Source organism: Sorex fumeus, unplaced genomic scaffold (assembly GCF_029834395.1).
Source record: "Sorex fumeus unplaced genomic scaffold, SorFum_2.1 ptg000128l, whole genome shotgun sequence".
Lineage (NCBI taxonomy): Eukaryota > Metazoa > Chordata > Mammalia > Eulipotyphla > Soricidae > Sorex > Sorex fumeus.
Genome location: NW_026606185.1, coordinates 21,219,034 through 21,242,768, shown reverse-complemented (window position 1 = coordinate 21,242,768; position 23,735 = coordinate 21,219,034). Strand labels below are relative to the sequence as shown.

The window sequence follows — 23,735 nt, the reverse complement described above, 5'->3', positions numbered from 1 at the left end:
GAGGTATTCTTTTTCTTGAATCAGCTTTTACTGACTTCTTCCTGGTACTTAGCTGGCACTGACTTTGAGCACTACTTGAGACAGATTTGTCACAGCAGGTGCTTCCTTTGTAACTGATTTTCTAGACAAGGGAGCATTCTTCAAGTTTCTGCTGTATTCTAGAACTTCAGAGTCTAATTTTACTAAAATCATAAATTAAAAATGAGAATTATTGAGAACAGACTAAATAATTCTCTGGTCATGAGTTCAAAGCCCTGGTGTCCCTCATGTGCAAAGCACAGTCTAAGCAGCTTTGCCACAAGACTGTCAGTGATACTCATCACTGTAAGTAATTTCTAGCCACACCACAGGCAGCTGTGTGTGTGTGTGTATCACAACAAAGTGTGTGACCCTCAATAAGCATCACCAATAATCTCAATCAGCTTAGACATGTACTGAGAAATAATAATAATTTTTTAGTTTTGTTTGTTTGTTTGTTTTGGGTCACAGTAGTTGTGCTCAGGGCTTACGCCTGGCTTTGCATTCAGCGATCATTCCTGGTGTCACCATGTCTGCATGCCACAGACTGCCCTTCATCTTCTTCTTTTTTTTTTTAAAATTTTAAGTGTAGGAGTATTGCTATTTATTCAGTCATTGATTAGCCTGATTGAATTGGGCATGAACTCCACCTTACTTTTTCCCCCCTTTTTTATAATTTTATTTATTGAAACACCATAAGAGCAGTTACAAAGCTTTCAGGTTTAAGTCTTGGTCATACAATGAAACACCCGTCCCTTCACCAGTGCCCATTTTCCACCATCAAAAACCCCAGTATACCTCCATCCCACACCCTCCCCCTACCTGTGGGGCAGATGATTTCCACATTACTCTCTCTCTACTTTGATTACATTCAATATTTTGATACCAGACCCACCATTATTATTTGAGATTTTACCCCAACACTCAGATCTGCTGAAAAGGCAACAGTAGACAATTTATTTTCTATTGCTGGTTATGAATAACATATGATGTCACGTGGCTGCAGTAGTGGCCATATGATTTTGGAATTTTGAAATTTTAATAATGAAATCTGGAGGGATTTCTGCCAAAACCTGCTGGGTTTTGAGATTTGTTCCTGAGTCTCTTGGATCATGGCCATTAAGCAGCTTGATCAGGAGCCAGAGAGGCTGTTCATGGGCAGCGACTCGGGCTCTTGTTGGGGCAGGGAGGAAAGGGCCAGCTCCACCTCATTCCGATGAGCAGCGCATGTCTCGTCACTGCAGGCCCAAACCTGACTGTTCAATGGCCTCTGGAGGATGGCAGCCACCAAACCGCTAAGGGGGAGTAGGCAGAGGGACAACACCCTTTCCCCCCTGGGGTGGCCCCGCAATAGTAACTTACTGCGGGGTCTGAACGCATTTCTGCCAAATGTTGCTGGGTTCCGAGATTTGTTTCTGAGTCTCTGGGATCATGGCCATTAAGCAGCTTGATCAGGAGCCAGAGAAGCCATTTGTGGGCTGTGACTTGGGGTCTCATTGGGGCAGGGAGGAAGGGCCAGCTCCACCTCCATCCTGTGAGTCTCCGTGTATCTTGGCACTGTGGGCCCAAACCAGATCGTCCAATGGCCTCTAGAGGATGGTGACCACTGAGCCACCAAGGGGGAGTGGGTGGAGGGACAGCACCCTTTTCCCCTGGGGTGGTCTTGCGCCAGTAACCCATTGTGGGTACCAGATGCATTTCTGCCAAAAGCTGCTGGGTTCCCAGATCTTTCTGAGTCTCTGGGATCATGGCCATTAAGCAGTTCGATCAGGAACCAGAGAGGCCTTGCCTTCAGTTATATAGCTGAGCTGGAGGTGGTTTGTGGGTATGTCTCCCACATTCCTAACTTTTGGCCATTTGCTTTCTTGGTAAACTTTGCCCCAAGTTGTTTGGGGTCTGACCAAAGGCACAGCAGAAATTTTGTGGTATCTGAAAGTCTGAAGGCACCATCAGGCTGCTGATGTACTCACCTCACAGGTACAGATTGACCTGCTGGCTGCACCATACCCCCCGCTCCTCATTTTCTTGAGTGCATTTTGCAGTCTTCCAAGTCACCATACCTGCAAGTGGTGACTACCCCCCTACTCCCCGCTTTGCCATGTCTGCAAGCCACAAGCCCTGCTATGCAGTGTCTGCATGTCAGGGATGAGTGGAATGGAACTCAGGTTGGCTGCATGCAAGGCAAGTGACCTACCTGCTGTACTATTGCTCTGGTCCAGAAAATAATCACATTTTTCACTGCTCATTTTAAGCTCTCTGAATATTCACTCTAATAATGGCTAATTTCTTTAAGCTTTAGATGAAAGTGACCAATTACCATCAGGCATAGTTAGTGTCAGATAGACATGTTTTCCTTAATGATAATTATTTATAGTTTCAAATACTATTTCCAGACTTGGATTAATAGTGTTGTGGCTTAGAGCCTCATAAGCCTCTGGTCATGAGTTCAAACCCTTGGTGTCTCTCATGTGCGAAGCACAGTCTAGGAAGCTCTGCTGTTTGAGCCTGGCCACAAGACTCTCTGTGATCCCCTTCACTGTAAGTGATTTCTAGCTACACCACAGCCAGGTGTGTGTGTGTGTGTGTGTGTGTGTGTTGTATCACAACAAAATGTGTAACCTCCAAATATGCATCACCAATAATCACAATCAGAAATAGAAAATTTGTGTCATGGCCACGAAGTGTGATGTCTGGTGAACAATGTGTGAGAGTGCTGCCACCCTCAGAGAGCACCGTGACCATAATACGTGCCTCAGGGAATATGTATGCATGGACCATGGCCTGATGTGGAACCTCTGTGAAGGCCATCACTGCAAATGTGTGAACAGCACAACAAAGTGCATGTGTAGTCCCTGGTCATCCCAACAACAATGTGGTAACAGAGAAGAGGAGGGAGGAGCTAGAGATGGAATTTTTTAAAAAGTATTTTATACATTTTGTCTGATTTGATATAAAATTACTGCTTGTTTTCAAGTTCATAATTAAAGGTGTAAATATTAAAAATTAAATATGTATTTACACATAACATTAATTTTAAATTTTAACCATCTGGGGGGCCACACCTGGTGGTACTCAAGGTTTACTCCTGACTCTGTGCTCAGGAGACACTGCTGGCAGGCTTGGGACTACATGGGATGCCATGCACAAAAATTAAATTAAAATAGATTAAAGACCTTGGTGCCAGAACCCCTGAACCCATACGGTACATAGAAAAAAATGTAGGCAGAACTACCCATGACATTGAAGCTTAAAGGCATTTTCAAGGATAAAACACCACTGACAAGCAAGTGGAAGCAAGAATAAACAAATGGGACTACATTAAACTCAGAAGCTTCTGCACTTCAAAGGAAACAATGACCAGAATACAAAGATAGCCCATAGAATTGGAAAAATTATCTCCTATCACACTCATCTGATGTGGGGTTAATATCCATTACATATAAGGCACCACTGCAAGAAAACAAACAACCCTATCAAAAAATGGGAGTAGAGATGAACAGAAACGTCATCAAAGAAGAAATACAAATGCCTAAAGGCACATGAGTAAGTGCTCTATGTTAGTAGTTATCAGGAAGGTGCAAATCAAAACAACAATGATGTATCTCACATCCCAGAGACTGGCACACCTCAAAAAGAACCACCAATGAGGGCACAGATACAGGGAGAAAGGGGATCTCATTTACTGATGGTAGGAATGCTGACTGGTCCAGTCTTTCTGGAAAACAATATGGACATTCCTCAAAAAACTAGGAATTTGAGCTTCTATAAAAGACCCAATGATACCACTCCTGGGAATACACAGTGGCCCCAAAACACAATGCAAGAAAACTATCTGTGTTCCATGTTTATTGTAGGACTATTCAGAATAGCTGGAAACTGTAAATAATCCAAGTGCCCAAGAACAGATGAGTGGATAAAGAAACTATGGCATATCTACACAAAGAACACTATAAAGCTGTCATGAAAAATGAAGTAATAAAATTTGCTTGTACATAGATGGACATGGAGAGTATCATGCTGAATGTCAGAGAGAGAGAGAGGGACAAATATGGAATAATTGCACTCATTTGTGGGATATATATGTATATTATATATATTTTGTGGGATAACACATACATAATATATATAAAATGCAAAGACAGTAGAACAAAAGGACTAGTCCATGGTAGGAAGCTTGCCACAAAGGGGGAGGGGGAGGGCAGTTAGGACAGAGAAGAGACCACTATGACAAACATAGTTGGAAATGATCATTCTGGACAAAAACTGAGTGCTGAAAGGAGGGAAAGAGATATGCATGATACCCTTTCAATAATAGTACTGCAAACCACAGTGCCTAAAGTGGAAATGAAAGGGCTGGGGGAGTATCTGCCATAGAGACAGGCCATGGGGGAGAGAATGGGGGGGGAGGGCAGGAAAGAAACGGGGACACTGGTGGTAGGAAATGTGCACAGGTGAAGGGGATGGGTCTTGGAACATTGTATAATTGAGCTGAAACTCAATCATGAAAACATTGTAAATGTATATTTCATGGTGATTAAATAAAAATTAAAACAAATATGAATTATAATTTTACTGGATGGGGTTCAGACAGTAGACAACAAACCATAGAGGGAAATATATCATATATATACATATATATATGCCTCTTGAAGAGCCCAGGAAGTTACCTGCCTGCACAGCAGAGCCTGGCAAGATACCCGTGGCATATTTGATATGCCAAAAACAGTAACAATAATGGGTCTCATTCCCCTGACCCTGAAAGAGCCTTCAATATGGCAGCATTGGGAAAGACAAGTAAGGAGCGGCTGCTAAAATCTCAGGGCTGGGAGGAATGGAGACATTACTGGCGCCTGCTCGAATAAATCGATGAACAATGGGATGACAGTGATACAATGATACAGAGTACTGCTGGTGATGTATTTATTTCTATTGTTTCTATTGTTTGTTTGTTTTTGTCTGTTTGGTCTTTTGTTTTTTGGGTCACATCATGTGGTGCTCAGGGATCACTCTTGGCAGACTCAGGGAACCATCTGGGATGCCAAGGATCAAACCTGAGTCAGCTACATGCAAAGCAAATGTCCTACCCATAAAAGCATATTATTTTTTTCAAGATTTTGAGTGATTTTATTTTTTTCAACTATAAAATTGTTTCTGATTTTTATTTTTATTAATTTGTTAGTGAAACATCATGAGGTACAAAAACTTTCGTGCTTGGGTTTCAGTTATACAATGATCGAGTACCCATCCCTCCACCAGTGCCCATTCTCCACCAGTAGCCCATCCCCCCACTTCATCCCCCCCCACCCCGCCCAGCCTTTGTGGCAGGGCTTTCCCTTTTGCTCTCTCTTTCCTTTAGGGTATTGTGGTTTGCAATAGAGGTATTGAGTGGCCATTGTGTTCGGTCTATAGTCTACCTTTAGCATGCATCTCACATCCTGAGCGAATCCTCCAAACATACTTTACTTGGTATTCCTTTCTCTGAGCTGCCTTCCCCCCCACCCCCGCATCTGCTGCCGGCTTCCAAGCTGTGGAGCAGACCTCCTGGCACTTATCTCAACTATTCTTGAGTGTTCATCTCCCATTCTGTTACTTTATATTTCCCAGATGAGTGCAGTTTTTCTATGTCTGTCTTTTTCTGGATCATTTCACTAGCATGATACTTTCCATGTAGAACCACCTGTATGTAGATTTCATGACTTCATCTTTTCTAACAGCTGCATAGTATTCCATTGTGTAGATGTACCAAAGTTTCTTTAACCAGTCATCTGTTCTTGGGTCCCAGGAATAGCTAAAGCAATTCTCGGGGAAAAAGAAAATGGGAAGAATCAACCTCCCCAACCTCAAACTCTACTACAAAGCTCGAGCCCGGCAAGCTACCAAGAGTATTCGATATGCCAGACACAGTAACTTCAAAGCTATAATAATTAAAACATCATGGTACTGGAACAAAGGCAGAACCACGGACCAATGGAACAGGGTTGAATATATTGACCCCCCCAAAGCATATTATTAATAGTATTATCCTTAATTCTTATTTTACTCAGGGATCACTCCTAGTGATGCTCACAATATCAAACGCAGTGCTGGGGATCAAACTAAAGTTTAACACTTTTAAGGCAAGGGTCTTCATTCCTGTACTGTCTCTTCAGAACCACACGCACTCTTCATTCTCTCTTTCTCTTCTTTTTGGGCCACATAGGCAGTAACTCCTGGCTCTACATCCAGGAATTATTCCTGGTAGTACTCAGGGGACCAAATAGAATGCTCAGGGTCAAACCCAGGTCTCTTGCTTACAAGGCAAATGCCCTACCACTGTAATATGGCTCCACCCCCTTATTCTCTCTTAATTATTGCTCCTTTAATATATGAATATATACATACACACACTTACATATAAACCCATACACATAACAAAAATTTCACAAAATAAATTTTCTCGATGTGAATTTTAATACTTTGTGGCATGTTTCAATTGTGAATTTTTATCTACCCATTTGGCAGGGTACTGGGTAGATCCTCTTGCTCTGAAAACATGTCTTTTAATTACAGAACCTTTAAATTCTTTTTTTCATAAGTGATTTCCTTCATTCTGTCCTCTCTCTTCTTTCTGGAACTCCTGCTAGACACTGGAATCTAAGAAGTGGAAAGACATCTTCTTATCTGTCCCTCTCCTTCTGATTCATTTCACTCAGCATGAAAATCTCCATTTCCATCCATTTATAAGCAAATTATATGACTTCATTTTCCTAACAACTGATAGTAGTCTACTGCGTAGAGTACCATAGTTTCTTTATCCATTAGTCTGTTCTTGTTCTGGCACATAAAAATATATTATAGAAGACTAATATCCAAGGCCAGGTAAACAGGGGCCAGGAGGACTGGTCAATGTTTGGAATCTACCAAAAGTGTGCATGTGGGGAAGAGGGTAGGTAAGATAGAAAGATACAGAAGAGGCCCTTATGAAATTATATGTCATAGAATATGACTATTATTATATGACAATAATAGCTAGAAATGATCACGCTGGACAAGAACTGAGTGTTAAAAATAGGTAAAGATATATACCTGATAACATTTCAGCATCTGTATTTCAGATTACAATGCCCAAAAGAAGAGAGAGTGAACAAGAGAGAGAGAGAGAGAGAGAGAGAGAGAGAGAGAGAGAGAGATGGAGTGTGAGAGAAGCGGAGAGAGAAAGAGAGAGAAATGAGAAAGTGAGAGAAAAAGGGGTGAGAGAAGGGGAGAGAGAGAGAGAGAGAAAGAGAGGGAGAAAAAGAGAGAAAGAGAAAGAGAAAGAGAAAAGAGAGAGAGAGGAAAAGTGCCTGCCATGGCAGGCAGGGATGAGGTGTGCAGGGGGAGGCAGAATTGGGACCATTGGTGATGGAGAAATGGGAAAAGTACACTGGTGAAGGGATGGGTGTTGGAACATTATATGACTGAAATCTAATCATGAAAAACTTTGTAAATGCGTATATCACTATGATTCAATAAAAAATTAAAAAGTTTAAAAAATATAGTGGCAGAAACCTAAGGACAGATATAATGACCAATGGGACAGAATAGAGAAACCTATATCCCTTTGGTTGGGTTCATAGAAACAATATGGTATTCATACATGCTTATAATATTTGCGCATGCCTGTTAGATGTTTTTTTCCAAAAATAAAAACTTCCTTTACTTTTCATTTTAAGGTAACATCTTCAGAAAATAGAAAAAATACAGGAAAACAAAAAAGCATAATAGTATCAACCAGACAAATGTTTTCATATATAACTTTGTTCCTTAATTAGATCAATTTTTGAAATAAAACTGTGCTTTTGCTTGAAACAACTTATACAAAATTAAATATTTTTTACCATAGCATTTTTAATTCAATTTTATTTTAATTGAACTGATATTGCATCATAAACTTCAGGTGTGCATCACTGAGAAATCAACATTTACATATATCACAAGATCAATGAAAGCCCAATTCTGTCCTTCTTGGCACAAATGTGCCCATTGTCCCAATTTTTCACCTCCTTTACCCTCTAGTAATGACTAATTTGTCTTATAGTCTAAAACTTTACTTTTGTTTTATTTCAATATATCACATAAGAGTGAAATCATCTGGTGTTTGTCTTTGATTAATTTTACTAAGTCAGGGGAATGAGGCCTATTGTTTTTACTGTATGATACTAAGTATCATACCCTCTAGACCAATCTATATTGTTACAATGACAAAATTTCATTTTAAATTGCTAAATAGCTTTTCAAGTTTTTTCTTTTCATTTTTTTGTCACACTCAGCAGTGCTCTGGGACTACTTCTGGCTCAGTGCTCAGAGCTCAGTGTTCACAATCCCTTCAGTGTTGAGGCAACTACGTGGTGCCCAGGACTGAACTTGGGCCTCCTACAAGCAAAGCATGTGCTTAGCCCATTGAGCTAGCTATTTCTTTGGCGCCTTCTCATTTTAACTTTTTTTTTAAACTTTATTTTTTAAGGAAATAGCATTTGTATAACAGGTGTGCATTATAGTTCAACACTGGCATCTGCTATATTACCATCTCCACCAGAAGTTGAGCTGGTTTTTCACCTATCACTAAACAACTGAGCCCACCTTATTCGCAAATCTCCAATCCATTCCATTGCCCCTTTTGTGACCACTGAAAGTGTCCATCCGTTGACCCTACTGAGGATCCCTGAGTTTTCTTGCTACTTGAGTAGGTAAATTCTTTCCAGTTTCAGATGTTTTTCTCACAAAACCCATGGCACTTTCCACTGAATACCAGCTACTTGTTCTGCTATGTACATCAGGAGAGACATTGTCTTTTGTTTTGATTTTAATTAATTTTTTTCTCTGGTCCTCCTACACAGATATGCAGGCTTATGACTATTGCTGGTTTGCTTCATATACTTATGAAGTTATCTTGTCATCTTGTTTTGTGTTAAATATTCTTTTTGAGTTTTTGTTTTTTCTTTTTCTTTTTTTTTTCTTTTTGGGTCACACCCAGCGATGCACAGGGGTCACTCCTGGCTCATGCACTCAGGAATTACTCCTGGCAATGCTCAGGGGACCGACCATATGGAATGCTGGAAATAGAACCCAGGTCAGTCACGTGCAAGGCAAATGCCCTATCTACTGTGCTATCGCTCCAGCCCCAAGTTTTTAGTTTTATTTATTTATTTTTTTATGTAGGAGTACTGCTATTTATTCAGCTAATGATTAGCTGGTTGAGTTGGGCATGAACTCTACTTTACTTCTATTTTTTTCATTTTTTATAATTTCATATATTGAATCACTGTGAGAACAGTTACAAAGCTTTCGGGTTTAAGTCTCAGTCATACAATGAAACACACGTACCTGCACCAGTGCCCATTCTCCACCCCCAAAATCCCAGTATACCCCCGTCCCACACCTTCCCCCTACCTGTGGGGCAGATGATTTCCACATTACTCTCTCTCTACTTTGATTACATTCAATATTTTGACACTAGACCCACCATTATTATTTGAGATTTTACCACAACACTCAGATCTGCTGAAAAGGCAACAGTAGACAATTTATTTTCTATTGCTGGTTATGAATAACATATGATGACACGTGGCTGCAGTAGTGGCCGTGTGATTTTGGAATTCCGAAATTTTACAATGAAATCTGGAGGGATTTCTACCAAAACCTGCTGGGTTCCAAGATTTGTCCCTGAGTCTCTTGGATCATGGCCATTAAGCAGCTTGATCAGGAGCTAGAAAGGCTGTTTGTGGGCTGCAACTTGGGGTCTTGTTGGGATGGGGAGAAAAGGGCCGGATCCAACCCCACCCCCTGAGGCCCTGCATGTCTCATCACTGAGGGCCCAAACCTGACTGTTCAATGGCCTCTGGAGGATGGCGGCCACCAAGCCGCCTAGGGGGAGCAGGCAGAGGGACAGCATCCTTTCCTCCCTGGAATGGCCCGGCGACAGTAACATACTGCGGGGTCCGGACGCATTTCGGTCAAAAGCCACTGGGTTCTGAGATTTGTTTCTGAGTCTTTGGAATCATGGCCATTAAGCATCTTGATCAGGAGCCAGAGACGCTGTTCATTGGCCGTGAATCGGGGCCTTGTTGGGATAGGGAGGAAAAGGCTGGCTCCAACCCCACCACGTGAGGCCCTGCGTGTCTCATCACTGTGGGCCCAAACCTGACTGTCTGATGACCTCTGATGGATGGCGGCCACCGTGCTGTCTAGGGGGAGCAGGCGGAGGGACAGCACCCTTTCCCTTCTGGGGTGGCCTGGTGACAGTAACCTACTGCACAGTCCAGATGCATTTCTGCCAAAAGCTGCTGGGTTTCAAGATTTGTTTCTGAGTTTCTGGTTTCATGGCCGTTAAGCAGCTTGATTAGGAGCCAGAGAGGCTGTTCATGGGCGATGACTTGGGGTCTCATTGGGACGGGGAGGAAAGGGCCGGCTCCACTCCCATCCCATGAGGCTCCACGTGTCTCGTCATAGTGGGCCCAAACCTGACTGTCCATTGGTCTGTGGAGGATGGTGGCCACTGGGTCGCAAGGGGGAACAGGCCAAGGCACGAAACCTATTCCCACCTGGGGTGGCCCAGGGCCGGTAACCTACTGCAGGGACTGGACACATTCCTGCCAAAAGCTGTTGGGTTTCGAGATTTGTTTCTGAGTCTCGGGGATCATGGCCATCAAGCAGTTCGATCAGGAACCAGAGAGGCCATGCATCCAATTATATAGCTGAGCCAAGGTGGTTTGTGGGTGTATCTCCCACATACCTAACTTTTGGCCGTTTACTTACTTGGTAAACTTTGCCCCAAGTTTTTGGGGTCTGGCCAAAGGCACAGCAGCAATTTTGGGTCATCTTGAAGTCTGAAGGCGCAATCAGGCTGCTGATGCACTCGCCTCACAGGTACAGACTGACCTGCTGGTGGCACCATAGCCCCGTCCAAGTTTTTATTTTTTCTTAAAAAATATATTTTCAATGTTTGAAGGCTTAGATTTTTTTCCTCTCTAGCTGCTATATTTCTTTTACATGGAGTCTCAGGGAGAGGCAAAAATGAAGCCATGGTCTTCACAAAACTGTATATGGTAACTCTTCAACCTTTCCTTTGTGGATAGGCTGACCCTCTCACACAGGCTTTGAAAGCTTCACTTGGAGACACTGAAGATAAACTATCCAATTAGCCAAATACCGTTTGGATGCAACACTAGCTCACCTTTATTGAATCTTTCTCCTTAGTCCTGTGTACCAGTTCTTAGTTGTAGCTTCTGTCACTTTACCAAGACCTAATATTCACCTAGGAATGAGTTGAGGGAAATAGATTGAACTTGTTTCCTCTGCCCATGTCTCTGTCTTGATAAACTACTTATTTTTACAACTAGACACTGCACTAATTTTGTCCCCTTTATTTAATTTAGTTTTTTAAATTTTTGGCTCTTTTTGGGTAATACTCAACAATGCTCAGGGTTACTCCTAGCTCTGTGCTCAAGAATTACCCCTGGCTGTGCTTGGGGGACCATATGGGATGCCAGGGATTGAACCTGGGTCAGCCGCGTGCAAGGCAAATGCCCTACCCACTGTGCTATTGCTCCGGCCCCTGTCCCCTTTACTCTATTTAGACAACTTTAGAACTCAGGTCATCAGTCAGTCTCTTTTTAATGATTTTTAAATAAATTATAGCTTAGGGTTATAATAGTGTTCAAGTTTCTGGTATTGATGTACAAAGTTACTGCCTACCTTGCCACCAATGCATCCATGATCCCTTTCTCCCACAACGCCCATCCCTAGGTCTACTTTCAGTCCATTATTACTTTTTTCCACCTTTCTCCCTATTATTTGTTGATCAATAGTCATAGTTTACCTCCTTAGTCCCACCCATGTGCGGAGATCCTCCACTTACGTTCCTGAATTACTTACTTCCCAACAACATATTTGCTCCCCTCACTCTCTCCCTCAAACTGGGTACTCTCAGGTCTGTATTCTATTATCTGAGGTTTATTAAGGATTATTAATCAGTTTCTCAGTGACATATTTTCTGGTTCTGATTGACTTCTAATAAATTCCTCAAACTCTCCCTGCCAGTTTTATCTAAATACAGAGGCCCACATTGCTGCTGGTTATGCCATGCCTCACCCATCAGGGGTCTGGTCTGGAAGTGCCCTCCTTCTCACTTTGCCCTCTCAGTTTCTGCTAAATTAACCCATGGCCTTGTGCTCACCTGGCTGATGGTGCTCATGGCTCGCATGTAGCTTTCATTCCTGGAGCGGAACTTTGGTGACGTAAGCAGTCCAGCAGGATCAAGGCTATCCAGGCTTCGGTTGATGGAGACTTCACTGACTGCCCTCAGGTAACTGTGACTCCGGATCTGAAGTTTGGGGGAGTGTTCATTGGAAATTCTGGAGGAGAACAATGCAAGGGGCACATTTAATCATATTCTCAAACAGAGGCAGTACAGGTAAGCTCCACTTCTTCAAGAGAGACCTATGTCAGTGTCTGTGTTTCCTAACACAAAGAAATCTCCTTTAGGCTTTACCACAAAAGTTAAAAAGTAAAATTCCATCAGTATATGTTTTGCATCAGTGGTAGCTATTGGCAGCCTGAACCCCATGGAGCACTGTTGCAGCTCTGGGCGCTCCCTCAATCAAGGACAATACACAGACTGTATTTCTCGTGGCTTTCCTACTTTCACCATAGGTTAGTGTTATTTTAGGTTTTAGGGATAATTGTGTGGTTTATTTTTGGAAACACTAAAAAAAATTCAAATAAATTCATGGTAATTGCTTCTTTGATTTCTGCCAATTCTTCTTCACGGCTTTCCCAGGAAAACTCTATTTTGGGACAGCTCAGTGGGGGAAACCTGTAGTAAGATGCTATAATATATTGTTCATGTGATGCCCTAAATACTCAGGCAGTATCAGTTCCCTCCTGTGGTTTCAAAACTCTCCTGTGGTGTCTCAGAAGAAATATTTGAGAGAACAGAGTAAGAATTAATGGTATTAAAGAATAGTTAAATTTTTTCCAGCTAATGAGATAATTTACCAATTCATAATTTCCTTGGAATTCTGCTAAGAAAAATAATAGTTTCCTGGACCTCCCCCAAAGTCTGATCTCTAATTTGTAAACTTTTACTCTGAGCTCATTTTTTTCTATAGTTATCTTTTGATTTTTGGACTTTCTAATAATGACAAATAGATACATATATTATATGTATATTTGTTCAGTGAAGTTAGAAGGAAAGGGATAGACACAGAATGATCTTTCCTGTATGTGGGAACTAAAGAAATTTAGTAGGGGAATGATGAATGCCCAGAGGCAATAAAAATGAAGAGCAAGAAAACTGATCTTCAGTAGCAAGCTTGCCACTGGGGTGGATTGAGGGGAAAGGTAAGGAACACGAGGAAAATGGTGGAGGGAAAAACGTGTCTGCCATAGAGGCTGGCTGGGGAGCGGGTGGGAAACTGGGGGTATTGATGATGGGAAGTGAACTCTGTTGAAGGGATTGGTGTTGAAACATTTTACACCTGAAAATAACGCTGAATAACTTGTAACTCTGTAAGTCACAGTGATTCAATTTTAAAAAGAAAAATATAAAGGAGTTTGGAGGGATTTTTGCAAGTGATGAAAACATTTTTTTTGTTTTTTGTTTTTGGGTCACACCTGGCGATGCACAGGGGCTACTCCTGGCTCATGCACTCAGGAATTACTCCTGGCGGTGCTCAGGGGACCATATGGAATGCTGGGGATTGAACCCGGCTTGGCCGTGTGCAAGGCAATTGCCCTCCCTGCTGTGCTATTGCTCAAGCCTCTGAAAACATTTTCTTAATGAAAGTATGTAACAACAAAAAAATTTACATTTGCATTAGCTAAAGTAGACTTAGAAATGAAAAATAATAAAGTAACCATGTCAATTAAAATGGAAAAAGACTACAGAAAGATAATGGAATCTAGACATATAAAAGTATAGAAAAATAAAATTATGTCACCAATCCTATGGAAAGATGCTAATCTCACTAATAGTAAGATAAACGTTGATAGAAAGATAAGATGTGGTTTATATATGAGACATTATGCCTATACTCTGATGGTAGAGGTATTCTGTATGTTTTAAATATTTTCTTAGTGTATAAGATTCTATCTTAAAATTTATATGAAATTACTTAAATATGACAGTTGAAAAGATAGACTCAATAATATTAAAGTAAGAGAACTGAATTAGCAGCCACATTTTCTTTCTTTCTTTCTTTCTTTCTTTCTTTCTTTCTTTCTTTCTTTCTCTCTTAATTTTATTGAACCACCATGAGATAGTTACAAGCTTTCATGTTTGGGTTACAATCACAATGATCAAACACCCATCCCTCCACTAGTGCACATTCCCCACCACCAATATCCCCAGTATTACTCCTTTCCCACCCTCCCCTGCCTCCATGGTAGACAATATTCCCCATACCCTCTCTCTACTTTTGGACATTATGGTTTGCAATACAGACACTGAGAGGTTATCATGTTTGGTCCTTTATTTACTTTCTGCACATATCTCCCATCCTGACCGGTTCCTCAAGCCATCGTTTTCTTAGTGATTCTTTATTCCAGCTGCCTTCTCCCCTTTGCTCATGAGGCAGTCTTCCAGCTATGGAACAATCTATATGCCCCGTGGATCAACTATCCTTAGGTGTCAGCCTCATGTTATGTTGTTTTATACTCCACAAATGAGTGCAGTCCTTCTATGTCTGTCCCTCTCTTTCTGACTCATTTCACTTAGCATGATACTCTCCATGTCTATCCATTTATAAGCAAAGTTCATGACTTCATCTCTCCTGACACCTGCATAGTATTCCATTACGTAGATGTACCAAGCAGACACATTTTGTAACTACATGCAGAGAAGGATCAACCAAATTAAAATCAATCTTGAATTTAACACCGAAAGTTAAACCTCATGCATTTTACTCTCATATGAAACTGACTTGTATAGAAATGCTCTTTAAGTAACACCCTAGGATAGTAGAGATAAGGACCAGGAGGATTTCTCCATGACTTGGAAGCTGGCCTCACATGCTGGGGGAAAAGGCAGCTTAAATAGAGAAGCGGCCACCAAGTGAAGGATGCTTGGAGGGCTCGCTATGGAGGGGAAATGTGTGCGAGCACAATGGCCACTTAACACCTGTATTGTAAACCACAGCACCCAAAAGGAGAGAGAGAATAAAAGGGAATATGCCTGCCACAGAGGCAGGGGCATGTGTTGGGGGGTGCGATGGGGTGGTGGTGGGAGGGGTACTGGGAACACTGGTAGTGGAGAATGGGCACTGGTGGAGGGATGGGTACTCGATTATTGTATGACTGAAACGTAAGCACGAAAGTTTGTAAGTCTGTAACTGTAACTCACAGTGATTCACTAAAAAAAATTTTAAAGACAGTGATTCACTAAAAAAATAAAAAATTTAAAGAAAAAAGAAAAAATAGAAATGCTCTCTATGGGATTATTCAAGTAGCTGCCAAAGATAATATCTCTGCTAGGTCAAGTAAATATTTTCCATGTGTTATGTGCTATTATGGAGATTCACAATGGGGTCACTTAAAAATGCCCATGCCAACGTTCTCACCTAACCAACAAATACATGAAGAATCTATTTTCCCTGTAAGCTTTCTTTTAGGGAAAAAGAACCTTAGCTAGAAGCATTTATAACATAAAGTTCACTTCCCCTTAGATCTTGAGTTAGGTGACAAATGTGTTTCTTTGGCTATTTTGCAACCTGACCTAGGGCAACAATATTGCCAACATAAATGATGAAACTGTTCCAAATGATTATCAGGGCAGCAATGGCGATGACAGTTTCATAAATGGTGTATATTCAAAAGAAGAAGCGAAAGTCCAGTGTTTTGAAAAATGAGTGTCTGCTGGCTGAAATGGGGAAATGAGGCATCATTGCAACAATCATTCACTGCAGCTATTTGCTATGAAATAAGGCATAATTCCCACATTTCAAAGTAAAAAAACATTCAAAAGGGGTAGAATAGTTCTACTTTGGTGAGTCATTCCTGATTAAAATAAAAAAGCCCCACATACTTAAATAATACCCTACATATAAGGAAATAAACTCTTTTTCTCTTATCCACATAGAAAACAGAATATGTATATCCTCGATAAAAACAAGAGAAATACAAAAATGTGGGAGTGTGTATATTCAGAAATATTAGCTGTCACATGAGATTATTTTTCATTTTTTTCTATTCAAATGACAATCATCTTTTCCCATTTTTCCTCTTTAAATTACTTGTGCTAAATTAATCATTCGTGGTGTATACCAAAATTCAGCTCAGATGGGGCTGGAGCAATAGCACAGCGAGTAGGGCATTTGCCTTGCATGGAGCCAATCCAGTTTCGATTTTTAGCATCCCATATGGTCCCCTGAGCACAGCCAGGGGTAATTCCTGAGTGTAGAGCCAGGAGTAACCCCTGTGCATCGCCAGGTGTGACCCAAAAAGCCAAAAAAAATTCAACTCAGATTTTGGCCTAGATGTATCTGCTTATCATGTCCTTTATTGTATTCAAAGATAAAATATCTTGAGGGGGCTAGAGGGTGACCACAAAAGACATCTATCACTAAGGTTTCCACAGAAAAACAGAGAAAATGTAGTAATACTTATGACATGCATTTTAAAATAGCACTGTACTGTCCTCCCATTGTTCATCGATTTGCTCAAGTGGGTACCATTAACATCTCACAACAAATTGTGAGACTTGTTGTTACTGTTTTTGGCATAATGAATAAATCACAGGTAGCTTGCCAGGCTTTTCCATGAGGGCGGGATACTCTCAGCAGCATGCCGGGCTCTCCAAGAGGGGTGGAGGAATCAAACCCAGGGTTGGCCACGTGCAAGGCAAAAGCCCTACCTGCTGTGCTATTGCTTCAGTCCATTGTATACATATATTATTGAAATTGTCTACACTGAATGTATTTAGACAAGCAAAGCTGAAAAATGCACTACTTCAGAGGAAACACTTTTCTTCCAGATCATGGCTCATGATCCTGGATCCAAGAATTTAATGAGAACATTCTGGAGTCAATGATCTATTCCTTTGATATATGCACCCTATTTTTTGCTTAATTTTTAAAAAAATATTCTTATTCACTTTGACTATATTGTCTTATAAAATTATTGAAAAGTAAGATCATCCTACAGGACTCTTTTTTTTTTATTTTCTTATCCCTGGGGGTTAATTCAATGGCTCTGCCTTGAAAATGAAGGTATTTTTGTCTAGTCATAAAATACACCAAACCATTCTCACAAATATTATAGCTTAAATTGAAAGCCCATTTCTTGGCATTCAGTAGAACATTAGTACTTAGGGTGAAACTGTTCAGTTACTAGTTTTTGGAAATTAAACGCAGGGCACTTTACCGTTAAGCCTTCTTTGGAAAATCTAGCTTTTGTCTCAGCTAATTGCAGGTGTAATGCCTTTATCATCCCTGTCAAAGTATAATGCTCAATTAAATTGTCCACTTTGATAGATGTTGAGTAATTTCTATTTCATAATAATATCTGGCATTTAATAACATTTATAAAATGCTTCTCTATAATCAATATCAATCTATAGAGAAATCATGTTTACAAAAGAGTAAGTGGTAAACAATGTAATTCAAATAGAATCTTTGCCTTCTCCTGACTTTTTATTTCTATATTTTGGAAAATTTTGTCTAGAATCTCATTTGGTTTCCTATTACTCCACATTTCCCTAAAGCATTTTTATCACCAAAACCTCATCACCTCGTGTGTGTGTGTGTGTGTGTGTGTGTGTGTGAGTGAGTGATTGGTGCCAGGGACTTCAAATGTGAGGTGTGTACTTGCCACTGAATTACATCCCAGGCCTAACCATTAAGTGGTCTTTTCATTTTGCTATATAGTATTTCCTTGGACAATCATCTTTTATAAGCAATTTTAGGGTGCCACTTATAAATCTACTTATGACTCTTTTGGTTACTTCAACTCCAAAAATAACCTGTCAGGGCTCTGAAAGATAGTACAGGGTTTGAATGTTTGCCTTGCATGTGCCAACCCTGATTCAATCCTGGCACTTCAAGGTCTCCTTTGAATAACTGAGGGTGGTCCTGGTAGTTTCCAGCACCACAGGGTTCCTGCAGCATTGCATGCTCAGGCCCCAGAATTAAACTGGCAGCTGTTAGGCAGAGAATTGTGAGGGATGACTCCAGGGTCCTCCGAGCAGCAATTGGGAGATCCCCTCAAAATTAAAAGTAAGTTTTTTGTTTGTTTTGTGGTTTTAGCAGTGGTGCTCAGGGCCTAGCCCTGGCTCTGTGCTTGGGAGTTACTCCCGATGGTGCAAGAGATTGAACTCAGGCTGCTACATGCAAGCATGTATTTAGCCCTTTGTGGTCTCTGTAGTCCCATGAACAATTCTTTTTTTTTTCTAATTTTCCTAAAGTTGTTCATACTAATGGGTTACATTGAATATTTCGACACTAGTTCCACCACCATTACACCTTCCTATGACCATTATTTGGAATTTTCCCACCACCACTCAAACCTGATGAAAAGGTATCACTTGATCACTTGACATTCCATTATTCATCGATTTGCTCCAGTGGGCACAATGTCTCCATTCGTCCCTGTCACATGCTAGTATAGCCCAATAGTGTCTGCTCGCTCCAGGAACACAAAGAGCATCAAACAATTCATTCAGGGTCTTGAGGAAGAAGTCTGACCATCTCATAGGTGGGCAGCCACGCGATCTTTTGGCATCCTGTGTAATCCAATCAGTAATGGCTCTAGTCCAGCGGTCATCTCCAAATTGCATTACGTGTCCAGCCCATCTGATTTTTGATATCTTGGAAAATGAGACAGCGTCCCTGATTCTCGATCGTTGATGAAGGTTGGAACTCCGGATTCCTTTTCTCACTTGAATGAAGCGTGATACTCCAAGCAGAGCTCTTTCGATTCCTCTTTGGGAGACCTGAATAGCATTCTCATCCTTTTTTCGTAGGGCCCAGGTCTCTGAGGCATATGCTAATGCAGGAAGAATGGTGGAGTTGAAGAGATGTGCCAGGAGCCAGAGGTTCTTTGTCCTCTTAACAACTTCTTCGAAGCTCTTGAAGGCATTCCATGAAGCTCTCTTCCTACTGCGCAACTCAGGTGCCAGGTCATTCATCATGTTGACTTCTCGACCTAAGTACACATAACTGCTGCATTCGGAGATGTTCATTCTGTTGAGAGCGAATGGTACATCAGAAATGAGTCTGTTTCTCACGAACATTTTCTTCGTGAGATTTAGCTGCAGTTCAAACTTTCACCCTCACGGTTGAAGTCGGCCAGCATTTGTGCCGCTTGGCTAATGTTTGGTGTTATTAGAACAATGTCATCAGTGAAAGGTACATGCTAGATAATTTATTTTGTATTGATCATTATGAATAAAATAAGATGTCGTAATTCTAAAATTTTAGATAATTTGGAGAAATCTCTGCAGTGAGCTGCTCGGTTCAGAGATTCTTTTGCGTCTCTGGATCTCAACCTTAAGGAACTCAAATAGTGCTGGGAGCAGTTCGTTGGTATGACCTCCAGGGTTCCACAGGTACAAGTATGGAGGTGGTGGGAGGGAATGAAAAGGACCTGCTGATCCCCTATCCCTTGAGGCCTGGAGTTTGCCATCACTGATTCCATCTACCTGGGCTTCTCATTCGGTTCTGGAAGTTGGTGGCCCTGGGATTCTTAGAGGGCAGGTGGAAGGACAATGCCTGCTCGCATCTGAGGCTCCCAGGTGAAATTGGCCTGGCTCAAAGTCCAGAGGTATCTCTGCAGCGAGCTGTTTATTTTTGAGATTCTTTTGTGTGTCTCCATGAACAAACTTTTAATTGGATGTTCTACACTTCTACCTGGATGCTGCATAAAAAACTCTGAGATGAATGACACTGAAACATACTTGTCAAACCAGCCAGAAACCTAAAGCAGTTGTTCTATATTATTTTCCTAACTATCCAAATCTGGTTGATCATCAGATTCCTCAGTTTTATTTCCTGTGTCCATTTAAAATTGCTTTCCCCCTTATTTTGTCAACAATATTTGCTACATTACTTCTTTAGTTCAAGCTTCATCTTGATTCTCCTAAACCAAGCTTCCTGTCTCTAGTTTTGTACTTAAAAACATATCTTTCTTTTTGCTAGAAATTAAAATGCCTTCCTGCTTAAAATTCTCCTAAGAATCAACTGAGAGAATCTAAATTCTGTATCCATCTTTCCTGAGTAATCTTTTCTTTTTACTCATATTGATTACACATATATTCTCAAGCTTTATCTTTGTAGTATTGATTCTTTTGTTTGAAATACACTCACTCCTTCACTTTCATCCATAAAACTTACTTCAACTCAGCAGGTCACTAAGTACTGGAGTATCTGTTTAGGTCAGTATAAGTTAGCTCTCTTTAGAAACCTTTTATTTTCTGCTTGGTTAAGTATTTCTCAGTCTATATTCCTGTAGTGCTTTTCATATTTTCCTTTCATATACTTAGCCCTGCTGTAGATTTTGGTTACGTGACTATGCACACTTAGATTTTTGAATCCTTAGATGTTAGAATAAGTATACATTTATTTTCTTACATTGGCACTCACTGTTTTTTTTTCCTGGGCCACACCAGGCAGTGCTCAGGGACTATATCCATTATGTGCTTGGTAGTCACTTCTGGCAGTGCTTGGCGGTACATGTTGTGCTGGGTATTAAGCCTGGGCCTCTTGCATATGGACCATGTTCTCCAGCCCTGTGAACTATCTCCCTGGCTTGTCACTTACATTTTAAAGGATGACTAACAATATCTAACACTTACTTGTGGGTTTTCTCTACCCAAGGAACTGCAAATGAATCATCTCCTTATCATAAAACAAATGAGTGATATGAATGAAAACAAATGAAAATGAGTTATCATTGATCATCACTCCATACCAAAAATAATTTTTAAAGTTTTAAGACATTTTTTCTAATGTAAGTTAAAGGTATTATGAAGAACCTTTAAAAGCTTTGTTGTGATACTGTCTTGAGCAGAGTGATAGTGCAGAGGGTAAGGTGCTTGCCTTGTATGTGACTTCTGAGAAATCTAGTGGTGGAGATCAACTCCCATGCCCAGAAGACCAAGAGGATGTCAGCTTCCTCTTACAGCCAGAATTAGTTCATTTTCCAAAGAAGTATGCTCCAAATAGTGTGCACCAGGTGAAGTAAGGTCGTGGAAGTGGACTGATAAAAGCAGGAGGGTGTACAGAGCTCCACATGGTCCAAGGTGAAGACAGACCAACATCCACCCTCATAAGCCCACAGGACTGAAAGAGCAAAGCGGGAAGAAGTTCCACAAAGAGCACCAGCTGGTCTTTGTCCTTATTTGGGTATTTTGTTAATCACGGTCACATTAAGTTGACATTTTAAAAAACATTCCATGAATGCTCTTCTTTTGGGGGATACTCCCAAGCATTGTTCAGAGGACCTGGGGGCCACACTCAGTGATATTTGATGGTCTGAGGATGAAGTGATGCTTAGGTCCACACATATTACTAAAGGAGCATTGTAGTGCCTGGGATGAAACTGAGGCTGGACAAATGCAGTCTGTGCTCTAATCCCTGGGTTATTTGCAGCCTTGAACACTGTTGTTTTTCTTGATTCCTGAGTGTTTAGGTTCTGAGGGTCAGGGCAAGAGTTCTGATGCAGCTCTGTTGACAGTGAATCTTTTTTTTTTTTTTTAAATTTTTGTGTTTGCACTACGTCTGGCTGTTTCCAGTCCTTGCTCCTGACTCTGCACTCAGGGATCACTCCAGGTGGGCTTGGGGGACCATATGGAATGCAGGGGATCAAATGTAGGTCTGCCACATATAAGACAAGCTATCACTCTGTTCAAGACAAGTATCTGTTTTGGGACTGGGATAGGTTTGAGCTTTGGGTCCTTGTGCTGTGGGAACACTCCAGTTTATTGAACCAGGCCCCACAGCACCAGGAAACATGTAGATTTGATGGTCACATTAAAGCATTCCTTTTTTACTTTTTCTTGGGGGGGGGGCTGGGTGCGAGGGGGTGGCTTTCTTGGTGATTCCACAGTGCATTTGCATTTTCCAACTGTGTTTCTTATTTTTATTTTATTTTTTTCCATAAAAAGAACACATTTAAAAATACATGTGCTAAAAAAAAAGAAAATACATGTGCTCACTTACATGCACTGTATTCAGTGAAGTTTTGTTTACAATATGAATATAAAAAACCAACCCCATATGCCTAACAACAGATTAGTGGACAAATAAATTGTGGCACTGTACTCACAATGGAATACTACTCAGCTATAAGAAAATATGAAATACTACCTTTTGCTACAATGTTATATTCTCTAGAGTTTATTACTCAGAAAATAATTTTAAAACATATACTATAAAATAAAAAGTAACTTAAATGGTACACTAGAGGCAAAATACATGAAACAAAAGGAAGCAACAGAGGAAGAGCAGAAACAAAATATACCATGATATAGCACAGCGGGTAGGGCATCTGCCTTGCACGCAGCCAACATGGCCGACCCGAGTTCGATTCCTCCGCCCCTCTCGGAGAGCCTGGGAAGCTACCGAGAGTATTCGATATGCCAGACACAGTAACAAACAAAATAGTAAATAGAATTATGTAAATAATAATATCAAGTACAATTATCTGCCAAAGGCAGAGATTGCCAGTCTAAATTCAAAACAGGAACCTCCTATGGAATATTTAGGGCATGTAACACATTAAAAAATGCAAATATGCTGAAAGTGAGAGAATGGCAAATATGTAGAGAATTTGAATGACTATATTATACATTATATTAATTTTAGATAAAATATAACTTATAACCAAAACTTTTACTCAAAATATGTGTTATTTTAGAAAATAAAAAGTATGACTATTTTCAGAAAAATACAATTATGAACATATGTGCACCCTACCAATGGAACTTCAGAATACATGAAGCATAAACAAATTGAAAGTATAATTGAAGAGAAAAGGATGACTCAAGAGTAATATTTGAAAACCTCAATTCTCCACTCTCAACAATAATTTACATAATTGTGAATAAAATCATGAAATATATATATATATTTAATTTTTATTAGTGAAACACCATGAGGTACAGTTGTAGACATACAAATTTTTGTGCTTGGGTTTCAATTATACAATGATCAAGTACCCATCCCTCCACCAATGCCCATTTTCCACCACCACCGATCTCAATATCCATGGGTTTTTTTTTTCCACTAAAAAAAATTTTATTTTTTTTCCAGACTTACACATTTTTGTGCTTGGGTTTCAATTATACAATGATCAAACACCCATCCCTCCACCAGTACGCATTTCCCACCACCACGGATCCCAGTATCCCTCCCACCCCCCAGCCCCCATCCCACTCTGCCTCTGCCCTTTCTCTCCTTTTGAGTGCTGTGGTTTGCAAAAGAGGCATTGAGTGGCAATCATGTTTGGTCGATAGACTACTTTCAGCATGCTTCTCCCATCCTGGGAGAATCCTCCCAACACCCTTTGTTTGGTGTTCCCTTCTCTTTCTGAGCTCCCTTTTCCCCTAACATGTGTGGTTGGCCTCCAGGTCATTGAGTAAAATTCCTGGTACTAATCTCTGCCATTCTTGGGTGTTAGTTTCCTATTTTGTTACTTTAAAAATCATGAAATATATTAAAGTCATGAACAACACTATGAACAACACTATCAACCAATTAGATATAATA

The 23,735-nt window shown here is 40.6% G+C and overlaps 1 protein-coding gene across 11 annotated transcripts in view; it reads right to left on the bottom strand.

Annotated features, from left to right (window-relative positions):
• Positions 1-23,735, bottom strand: part of DLGAP1 (DLG associated protein 1) — a 511,134-nt gene that overhangs the window by 213,777 nt on the left and 273,622 nt on the right. For all 11 annotated transcript variants that reach the window (XM_056138347.1, XM_056138349.1, XM_056138348.1 and 8 more), the window contains one exon: positions 12,212-12,389. In XM_056138347.1, the coding sequence (XP_055994322.1) occupies positions 12,212-12,389 (178 nt within the window). The remainder of the gene's footprint in view (positions 1-12,211; positions 12,390-23,735) is intronic.